At 38.2% G+C, this 11882-nt stretch overlaps 1 protein-coding gene across 2 annotated transcripts in view; it reads right to left on the bottom strand.

Moving 5' to 3' along the window:
* Positions 1-1300: 1300 nt before the first annotated feature.
* Positions 1301-11882, bottom strand: part of LOC135778232 (CAP-Gly domain-containing linker protein 4) — a 132391-nt gene continuing 121809 nt past the window's right edge. The window contains exons 15-16 of one of the 2 annotated variants that reach the window (XM_065288701.1): positions 6309-6384; positions 1301-3589 (exon numbers count right to left, since the gene is read on the bottom strand). In XM_065288701.1, the coding sequence (XP_065144773.1) occupies positions 3196-3589; positions 6309-6384 (470 nt within the window). In that variant the 3' untranslated portion in view covers positions 1301-3195. The remainder of the gene's footprint in view (positions 3590-6308; positions 6385-11882) is intronic. The other variant, XM_065288700.1, reaches the window with a different exon arrangement.

The raw sequence follows: 11882 nt of genomic DNA, 5'->3' as shown, positions 1-11882 counted from the left end.
AATTGGCATCCCATAATGATCACCCTTCAAGCCACAAGTAAAACGGTCCAACCCCCGTGTCTCTACAATGTTCTGATGCGGAGATATAAGGCTTTGTTTATTCCGTTGCTAGGGTACTAAGTTTGGTTGCTAGGGAGAAAATTGGCATCCCATAATGATCACACTTCAAGCCACAAGTAAAACGGTCCAACCCCCGTGTCTCTATGATGTTCTGAAGCGGAGATATAAGGCTTTGTTTATTCCGTTGCTAGGGTACTAAGTTTGGTTGCTAGGGAGAAAATTGGCATCCCATAATGATTACACGTCAAACCACAAGAAAAACGGTCCAACCCCTGTGTCTCTACGATGTTCAGATCCAGAGATATAAGGCTTTGTTTATTATGTTGCTAGGGTCTTCATATTTTGTTGCTAGGGGCGTGGCTTAATACCTCAATAAGAATCCTAAGAGACTGATTGGATGCCTGAGTAAAATGAGCCCACCCCTATGTCTCTATGACACTCTGGTGCAAAGATATCCATCTGGGCTTTTTATAATGGTAGTCTATGGGAGATGTTGCTAGGGTACCCAAAATTGTTGCTAGGGGCGTGGCTTAATAGCTCTGGGGTGATCCTAAGAGACTGATTGGATGCTTGAGTAAAATGAGCCCACCCCCATGTCTCTAAGACCCTCTAAAGTGAAGATATTCCATCTGGGACGCTTTTATTCCCTTTTATGGGCATGTTTCCTGCCCCATTATAAGTCAATGGGAAATTTTGGGGGCCTCTTACACCCCAGGGGTACAGCTTACACCCCATTGTGAGGTATGTTCTTACACAGCCTGTCAGCCTCCTTAAATGTGGTAAGCCACAAGTTTCTACAAGTTTCTCACTCGCAGCTTTGACCCGTCAAAGTTTGTCTCAATGTTAAGTCAATGGAAATTTTAGGGTGTTTCAGCGCCCCGTTTAGGAATTCGGAAGGTCCCATCAGTTAGAAAAGATATAGCACACCTCGTCAGATCAGACCGAAAGTCTGTCCAAAGTTTGATGGCTGTAGCTTGAAAGCTCTAGGACGAGTTAGAGTTAGAAATTTTAGTCTCAGAAGAAAAAGAATAATAATAAGTTTAAGTGCAACAACAGTATGTTGGCTTTCTCAAGCCAACATAATAATAATAAGTTTAAGTGCAACAACAGTATGTTGGCTTTCTCAAGCCAACATAATAAGTTTAAGTGCAACAACAGTATGTTGGCTTTCTCAAGCCAACATAATAAACAAACATTAGCTTAGCATTTTGTTTCACATAACATGGTTTTAAGAAATATTTTATAAAATACAGATTTTAGAGGGATCAAAACAAAGAAAAACAAAATGCGCCATTTGGGGTGGCCTAGTCAAACCCCAGACCTTAACCTGTGGAATGACCTCAAGAGAGCGGTTTACACAAGACATCCTACAAATTGGTCTGAGTTTATCCATTTTTGTAAAGGGAAATGGGTAAAAATTATTTCTTAACGATGTGCAGGTCTGATTCAGAGCTACTAAAAGCACTTGTTTAAAGTAAAGGAATTACTGCAAAAGGATGTTCAACAAGCTATTAAATACAAGGGTTCACTTACATTTTTGTCCAGCACAGTAAATGTTTAATGGATGTTTTAAAAAAGACACAACTAGAATTATTTGTATGTTGTCAGCTTATGCACATTGTGTTTGCCTATTGTTGTGACCAAGATAAGGATCAGATCACATTTTATGTCAAATCACTGTAGAAAACCAGTTCATTCCTAGGGGTTTACATACCTTTTCTTGCCACTGTATTTTATACAAAATATTTGACAAACACCCTATGCACATTACATTTAATAATTCAGATGTACTTAATTTCTTCATTTTATTTCTAAATACTACATTTCATTTCAGAGAAAATATACACCAAACACAATAAGAGAATGTTCATACAGTACAGAATACACCTGCAGCCTGACAGGTACAATAAGACATTATTTTCCATTGGAATTTGTCTTGTTTTATAACCATATTCATTTAATTATTTGTATGTATTATTACCCTTGTGTATTTCTCATCAGTTTGCCTCATAAAATATGTCAATGTCTGTCTATTAATGTTCTTATTAGTGCAATTGATATGATCATTAAAGAATCAGTCATTGGTCATGTGCTAGCTCTGAGGAGCATTTACCTGACATCAAAAACAGACCAGGCATTAATTTCCAAAAATGTAACTTAAGACTAATGGTTGCTGACTTAAGAATTTTGTATAAGGTTTTTGTCTTTAACTATATGGAAAATTATAGAAAATAGAAATAAAAATACAATTACAAATACACATGAAATAAATGGATCAAATATGTAATGTTACAGTTACCCTTGAAAAGTTTGAATAACAATTTCTCCTAAAATAAAAAAACTATTTAGGAAAATGATTATAGCAGACTCTTCTCATTAACATATAATCTTAAATAAAAAAATCTATAATATTTATGGAATCAGATATGAAGAGTGTCAACCTCACCATTATTTCGAAGTATTACAACTTACATAATTTAAAAACAGTAAATTACAATTATCCAGTTTATAATTGGTTGCCTCTGAAATTCTAAATCTTGACAAACTCTAGAAGTCATCTACTACATGCACAATAATGCTCCTAATATGGGTTTAATCCAAAAACTAAAGGTAAATTCAGATGGACATTGACTTAATAGAATTGATTTCTCTGCTGAGTAGTATGTCTAACATGCAAAAAAAAAAATCGTAATTAACCCAGTCAGCAACAACTGCTGCATCATCTGCGGAGTAATACTTTTAGATTTTTTTTTACCCATAATAACTAGTAGTTCTCAGATTATGATAATATTAAAGTGATTATTATTTTATCAAATCTAAAAGGAATGTTTGCAGTTTAAGTTTAGTGTTTTCCTTTTAAAGTGCTTAGATATTGCTACTGTTTACTGTACCCTGTTTGAACTTGCACATCTAGCCAAAACTTTCTCAGCAAGATTTGACATAAAACATTTTCGTACACAGTATTTGTTTAGCTGAAACTAACACCAGAAGACATAAAAATTAAGTAAACAGTTTATCAGCTATAAAAGTCGGATAGCTACAGCAGTATTAAATACATATCTTTCAGGTTTGCTAAAGTGTTACAAGAAAACAAACTTAACCTAAAGACAGATGGATGGTAAATGTGTGACCGTCTCAGCAGCATTCATCCACCAGCTTGGCTCCATTTATACCACGGTAAGTGACCCTGCTGGGCCTTACCAATACCCCATGGCCAGGCCGACAACTGAAATAGCGTTGATTGCCCACAGATCCATCATTTCTTCCCCTTGGGCTCCGCAGTTCAAGACCCAGCCAGAGGCCGGGGGCAAAGTCAGCTGTGCCAATGTAACGAATGGTACCCATTTCATTGGCACTAATTAGTAAGACCTGCATGCCCAGGTGCAGTTTCACAGTGCTGTCTGAGCCAGAGGAACTGGTGGAGCCACCGACTCGGTTAGGCACAGGCCTAACATTATTGTTTGCCTTTGATATCCCCCAGCTGGCACTGACCACGCTCCAACGTCGCCGCAAGTTACTTGATCGGTTCCTGAGGGGTGGGGCAAGTGAGAAAAGGAAAATATTTTTTTAACTCGACACAAGGCAAATACAATAGAATTAACTGAACTTTATGGGAAAGTTTCCCGAACAGGGTTTAGATTAATCCTGGACTAGGCCTTAGGTATATTAGAAATGTAAGTATTTTTAAAAACAAACCTTACAAAAACCATTCTGGTATGCATCATGAGACAATACAATGGCACTGATTTATGTTAAGATATGTCAGAACAAGGTGTTTTTTAATTAAGGTAGCTCAAATATGCATTTTAGTCTGGAACTAAGATAAACCCTGTCCGGGAAATTGATGCCATATTTGTTATTTAACTCTATTAAACCAGATGTGTCAGTTTTTTATTTAACTCTATTTATTTATTTAACTGTATCTCTTCAACCATTTGCCCTTTAAAAAATAAGACTGCTACTAAAAGAAGACAACGCCTTTTGACAATATATGATTTATAACGGTATTTCTTGCTTTCCACCAGCCAATCGCTGCTGTTTTCGTGGAGAGTGGAAGGGACGGATTTGATGTGTGGGCATGATTTTCCGTGGGGGAGGGCCAATAAAAAGAAGTGATACATATAGCTTACCCGAAATGTCAGCTGGACCCGTTTTGAAAAAAACTTTCAGAAACTTGTACGAACCCTGGCAAACTGCATTTGGCACAGAAATACTCTGTAACACGTCCAACTGCTTTTTTGACACTTAGCATTTGTTTAGCATGGGGAAACCAACTCTTAAACTGTATAAATAAGTCAGAATACAAGAAATACCATTGAACCTTCCCTTTTAAAAAAATAAAAAATACATTTAAATGTAAAATCTAAGTAAGAAATGACGAACAGGGGGCACCCCCATGACCACAAAGTCATATTTACATTTACATTTTTGCATGTGGCAGATTTTTTTATTCAAAGCGACTTACAGTGCATTACAAGGTATACATTTTATCAATGTGTGTTTCCTGGGTTTAAACGTATGACCTTTTGCGCTGCTAATGTAATGCTTACAACTGAGCTATACAGAAGTACACAAAAATGTTTGTTTATAATGACAAGATACATAAATAAATGTCAGGTTGCTTTTTATTATTACATTTTTATATCATGAAATGGATTGTTGACATTTAAAACAGTTTGCAAATATAAAACTATAGGCTATGCTAATGTTATTCCGTCAGCCAATTGCTGCTGTTTTCGTGGAAAGCGGAAGGGGAGGATTTGAACAGTGAATTACGGGGCGCATTAGGTTAAGAGAGCACCAGATTGAGTAAATGGAGAGAAAATGCCTTGAAAACTGCAGCAAGAAAGCCTCCTAAATGAAAACTGTGTACATCAATTACCCTAAAAATACTTTTATTTTATATTATACTTAAAGGAACAGTATGTAGGATTGTGGCCAAAACTGGTATTGCAATCACAAAACGTGTGGCTAAAACTGGTACTGCAATCACACAGCTGGTGGCCAATATACCAAACGACAACATAAACATCAGTTGAGGGCTGCAACTCCACTTTTTAAATGACAATATCCTGGCCGGACTGCTGTTGTCAGTGATATAAGTATTTGAAATGAAAATGATTTCTTAATGTCTAGTGACATTTCAGGGCCATTTAATGATTAATTGATATAAATTTCTTACATACTGTTCCTTTAATAATTTATGTACCGTAAAACTTCAAATAATAGCCCGGGCTTTTATTTTCCCAAACCTATCATCACACCAGGCGTCTAAAAGAGACAGGCGTCTATAAGAGACAGGCTTTTAATTTAATTGTTCCAGTATGACAGCAGGAGGTTACCACATATTACGTTTTATTTTTAATTTGAATGTGTTTAACAAATTAGTTTGTGTAATAACAACAGTCTTAAATTATTGGCAGTATAAATATAGCAAACAAGGATATGTTTTTTTTATTGGTTGTTGCGTGAAATCTTACCCAGATACAACAGTGCTATTTTCTGATTGGCTATTGTGTAGCCTCTTTCTCTTTTTTTGTATTGGCTCGCTCGACTAGAACTCTAGGGAAGACGGGCTTGATAGAGAGAGAGAGCAGTGCGGCCAGATACATTTTGGCGCTGCAGCATATTAAATATGATAAATAGTGTTTCCGCGCGAGAAATACAATGTGTGGCGGGAGTGCATGCATGACAAAAGACTGAAAGCCCGGCTATTATCAGCGGCCTCAAAACACTACCGGCCCACAGGGAAAGGTCCCGACTCCCGATTGCCTCTTCGCTACTGTCATCATCACCTCAATCCTGGCGACGAAGCTCGTTGTGTTGTCATAGTGATGAGTAACGGAACGACTGCGTCTGTTACGTGACATCTACAGGTAATCAAAACTTTAGCGTGTGTAATCTGCACCATAGAACTGTCTTAAACAGACTATCTGACGGGTTTTAGAAGATTAAATACAACCCGAAACTAAAAAACAGACCAGGCCTTTATTTGAGACAGGCGTTTATTTACCCAAACCTGTCGTCACACCAGGCGTCTAAAAGAGACAGGCGTCTATTTGGGACCCGGCTATTATTTGAAGTTTTACGGTACTACAGTATATTTTAAATACAGTATATAAGTCTAAAGTGTTAGATTCTTTTGTTCACTACGTATTTTTTACAGTTCTAAATTAAAACATGGAAGGACAGGGCCGGACAGGTTAACAACAAGACATTTTTTGTTTCAAAAATGACATCATACCCACCTTGTAACTTGACTTTTCCGACTTGGTTCTCTCTGTGTGGCAATAGCTGAGGATGTGCTAAGAGTGCGACGGATTCCTTAATAAATCAAAAACAGACATTTTAAAAGTAGTTCACCCAAATATGAAATGTGATCGAAGCTTAAATTAAATGAAATATTTGGAAATGTACATTAATAGCCTATGTTAATATGTTTATAATGCATTCTTATTAATTGGCAATAATGACTATGACTACAATATCAGAAACAATAATCTACTGTACAATATTTATTTTTCAATCCTGCTGTAAGTAGTGTCTGTTAGTTATTTATAACATGCTATTGCAGTCAATAAAGTGAATTTTGAATTATAAGACATTAAAGCCATAGGCGGAGCTTGCGGGGGGCCTGACCCCCATTGGCTAAAATGATTTTTATAAAATAAGTAATATTCCAAAACAAATGTACATATTAATTTAGGTTTTCATAAATTTTAAAACATTACTTTGCAAGATAATTTGTAAAACAATTGTTAACTCGGGGGTTAAAGCAAAAAAAAAAAAAATCCTGAGCCTGAAAATTTTTGGGGCCCAGACACGTTGTTGAAAACATTGTTGAAACTAACTAGTAATGTATCTGCCATTGCCATTAGCACCTGACCGGCTCAAACTACAGATTATGATGGGCTATTTGAAACACCAACTTTTTTGTCATCTTTTACTATATGCCACAAAGTAAACCATGATCAGAGTCAGACTGAACAAATTCAGTCACTTTTTGCATTTAAAGGTAAATACATCAATATGATGCACTTTGAGAGTAAAAATAAGTGACATAGATTTTGGGTAATTTTATGTTCTTAAAAATCTTTGGTTACATGCATGGTAATAATAGGGCACACAAATGAGATTCACCATTGGTCATAACATGTTCAATGTTAAATAATTAGTTTTGGTATTTAATACAGATTTATTACTGAAAACCAAGGAACCTTTGTACCCTAAATTTGAAGTGGATACTGTAACATTAAAGTTACATAATTAAAATGATGTTTGACACTTAGGTCTTTAGTTAGGTGCATTTGTCTTTTGCATTGTTCTTTTAGTCAAGAGCTACACGTTTCACACACACATGAAGGCAAACCAGATCTACGAATGTGTATATGTTTGTCTGTTTGTCATTATATTATTCTGTAATCATATGCGTTAACGCGCACACGCAAACCAGATTCACGAACCATCAGCGAATGTGTGTGTTCGTCAGGATGAAGTCGGATCTGGTTCACGTGGATGCGTTAACGCATGCGATGACATAATATTATAATGCGAGCAAAACGTTTTGACACAAACACAACTTTATACTGATATGGAGAGACAGCATTTGAAATGGACAGTTTTGTCAAAGCAGCACCTGCTTCTCTTAATTTACACCAGCTGAAATGCTGCACGTCTCTGCTTTATTCCTTCTATCTTTGCCCAGCGCCACTGATTTAAGTACTTTATCAATTAGGTCATATCTTTCCTATGCTTTATAAACTTACTTTCCATCTTGCGGACTATGTTTACTTGCAACATGATATCTCCGCTCTCCTTTCGGCATCTGCAGCTGGATTTTAACCACACTTAAAGACCCACCCCATTCTACTTCTGATTGGCTAGTTTGTTAGTTTGGTGGAGAGTTCCTCTCATACTATTTGTAGGCGAACACATGAACTCGAACTGATATTAATATATATTAAAAAAATTAATTCGCACTCAACGCCGCACGCCGGAAATCCGGCACAGTGCCGGAAAACTTTAAACCCTGTTAACTGTTAATTAGTTGTGTATTTATCAAATCGTAGGGCTCAGCAACGTCACTTCAGTGTTTCCTCTGTATGCATTCTGCCCGTGGTTGTAGCTAGAAGGGATACAGCAAACGAAATCTCTCCGAATGAGCAGTTTCATGTAGTTGCTGCAGATTTGTCGGCTGCACATCCATGATGCGAATCTCCAGTTCCTTCACATCCCAAAGGTGCTCTATTGGATTGAGATCTGGTGATTGTGGAGGCCATTTGAGTACAGTGAACTCATTGTCATGTTTAAGAAACCAGTCTGAGATGATTCGCGCTCTGACATTTCATGATTATCCTGCTGGAAGTAGCCATCAGAATATGGGTACAATGTGGTCATAAAGGGATAGACATGGTCAGTAACAATACTCAAGTAGGCTGTGGGATTGACACAATGCTCAATTGGTACTAATTGGCCCAAAGTATGCCAAGAAAATATCCCCCACACCATTACACCACCACCGCCAGCCTGAACCGTTGATACAAGGCAGGATGGATCCATGATATGTCGCAGCAGAAATCGAGACTCATATTCATATATAAATTTCACAAAATTAGTAATTTTATTTTACAGTTATGGTATATTTCACGGTATATACTCAAACATAAATATAAAACAGACATTTTATGAAATCACCACAACACGTAATAGAAATGGGGGAAGCGCACTGCTGCATGCAGCTCAAAATGGAGCACTTAAGAAGTTATAGTACATTTGTGTCAATTAAACAATAAATGAAAGAAAAAAGTTGAACATATATTGATATTGTTTTTTACTTTGTGTTTGCCTAATCTATTAGTTATTAGTGATTTTAATATATAGATGTAGTAATTAACTTTGCTGACTCTGACAACTTCAAACAGGTTTAGTTCTGTCATGTTCTGTCACTACGCTGCTGTGTGATCTAAGTTCGGAGCTCCGTCGAGTTTATTGTCTAAATCCTCTTTTCTTACTATATTGTTCCTATCTATATAATATAACTTATTAGTTTATTGGTATTCCAGGAGGTAGGTCGGGAGGAGGAAGCAAGAAGGTGCGCCCAAGCTGTGGCACAGGCAAAGCACGAGCAGTGGATAGCATGGGAAGGAGTGGAGAAGAGGAAGATCTCCTGGAAAGAGCTATGGGAGATGGAGGCATTCAGGGCAAGCTTTATTGTCAGTCCTGCCTTCTTCTACAAACCTAAGCTAATGGTATGCCGAGGACCCCGCATGCCCACTATGCCAAAGTCTAGTAACACTGAAGCACATCTTAGTGGGATGCAAGATCAGCCTCACCCAAGGCCATTACACCTGGTGGCACAACCAGGTGCCTAAGTGTCTTGCTGCAGTGTTGGAAAGTCAACGGACAAGTGTGAATGCCCTTCCTCCCCATCATCCCAGTGGCAGCCAACACCATTTGTTCGGGAGGGTGAGGGTCAAGCCACCATCACCACCATAAGATCAGACTCTGGTCATCTAGGCAGGGCACGGGACTGGAAGCTGGTGGCAGACTTGAACAAGAGACTCTGCTTCCCAGCTGAAATTACAGCCACCAACCTGCGACCAGAGCTTGTTCTGTGGTCAGCCTCGGTCAAGCTTGTCTACATCATCGAGGGAGGGTGCAGTGGAGGAGGCCTATGAACGGAAAAAGCTGAGGTACGCTGAACTCGGCTGAACCGATGCGCAACAACAAGGCTGGAATGTGAGGGTACGGCCAGTGGAAGTAGTTTGCAGAGGGTTCGTAGCCACCTCAACATCCAGGCTACTCTGGGAAATGGGAGTGCGAGGAAAGGCCCACCGGCAGGCAGTCAAAGACCTTTCCGCAGCTGTGGTAAAGGTAAGCCAATGGATGTGGATGAAGAGAAAAGACTATGCCTGGGTCTTCAAGTGAGTTGATGGCACCTAGGGAGTGAACCTGGGACGATGGGATTCACTGCTGAACCCTCTGGAGGTGTCATGGGCCTATCAGCAAAACACTGAGGAAGAAGGGTGCCCACTTGACAACCCAAAGGGTGTCATCACTCAATTGACCATCCCACGGAGTGGCAACGATGCCTCAGGTAAGTATTAAGGGATATCAACATTAAGTCCTATACATTACCTGCATTAACGACGACAGTGGGGCTTCTGGCATTAGTCAAACGGATTGGCGTGTATGGTCGGGTTGTGGTGAGATTTTGGCGTTAAGAGACTGAGGTTAGGTCATGTCAAGGGTTTATGCACTGAGCTACGAGAAAAGAGCAACCTCAGGAGGTAGAAGGGCTGAGGAGTAGTGTGGCAGATGGTCACTCAATTAACTATCCCACAGAGTCTCATCGGAGCCTCAAGTATGCATTAAGGGAAATCAACATCAAGTCTTATACAACAGATCTTAGTTTATCTTAGGAATACTTGACGATTATTGAATAATATTACTAAGCGAAACGATTTATTACTAGTAACAACCAGTGTTAGCATATAGCCTGCTAGCATCACCAAACGGTGCCAGCCAAAGTTAGCATTTGCTTACCATCTGTTTACTGTACATCTGTACATCAAGTGACCGAGGCATGCAGTGAGCGAGTCTCCCACGCGATGCAGTTTCACGGACTGCGTTTGGGTGAACGGAGACGCTCTCGGCCAGCATGAAAGCAGGAAGACTCCGCTTGTTATTGTAACCTGCATTTCATGCCACAAGTATAGTTTAGCTTACCTAAAACTGACCACCTTTTCAACACCCGGCGTGGTTTAAAGTTACCGGAACATCGTAGCCGAACCATTCCTTGGGATAAGGGTGTTCCTCAGTCGGCTTACCGTCCGTTAAAATTGGTAAGAAACAAACATAAAGGCACTTGAGTGAGCTTTTTAAGTTTAACGCGTTGCCTTCAGTCACTGCCTCAGCTGCTCATCATCTATGCGGCCGGAAGTACGTTGACAAAATGAGCGCAGAGGCGCCGCCCTTGTTGTCGTGAAAAATAAGCAGAGGTGGAAAGAGTAGCTGAAAGCCATACTTGAGTAAAAGTACAAATTCCTTACTGTAAAAATTACTCCACTACAAGTTACAAGTCACCAATTTAAATACGACTTGAGTAAAAGTATTAAAGTAACCCAATTTAAAAGTACTCAAGTATTTTTACTCGTACTGAATGTTGGCTCAAAGATGCACTAGTCCTCTACACAAAGAGACATTGTAGGTCTGGGCAGTGAAAACTAAGAAATGAGGTTTTATTTCCTAATATAGAAGAGAAATCAAACACCTCAAACACCTCAAAATTTTGACCTGGCAGAACAAACACAGATTAAACAGAGTGATAGTCTTTTGACTAAAATTTTTATTTAGTTTTAGTCATATTTTTGTCATCTGAATTGATTTATTTTTAGTCTAATTTTATTCAACTAAATGCCATGAGATTTTAGTCTAGAAATCTACATTCAATTTAATTTAAACCCATTTAATTTTAGTCTAGTGTCATTGTGTACTTGAATGTGCCATGCTGAAAAATATATAGCCTAACTTTGTGATATAAATATATGGTAACACTTTACAATAAGGTTCATTAGTTAACATTAGTTAGCTACATTAGTTAACATGAACTAATAATGAACTGCACTTATACAGCATTTATTCATCTTTGTTAATGTTAATTTCAACAATTACTAATACTTTATTAAAATCTTGTTAACATTAGTTAATGCACTCTGAACTAACATGAACAAACAATTAAAGCTTCAATTTTTATTAACTAACATTAACAAAGATGAATTAATAATGTAACAAATGTATTGCTCATGGTTTGTTCAAGTTGG

The sequence above is a fragment of the Paramisgurnus dabryanus genome, chromosome 17 (assembly GCF_030506205.2).
Source record: "Paramisgurnus dabryanus chromosome 17, PD_genome_1.1, whole genome shotgun sequence".
Lineage (NCBI taxonomy): Eukaryota > Metazoa > Chordata > Actinopteri > Cypriniformes > Cobitidae > Paramisgurnus > Paramisgurnus dabryanus.
Note: the sequence above shows the minus strand (reverse complement) of the source record. Positions and strands in the feature narration are given on the sequence as shown.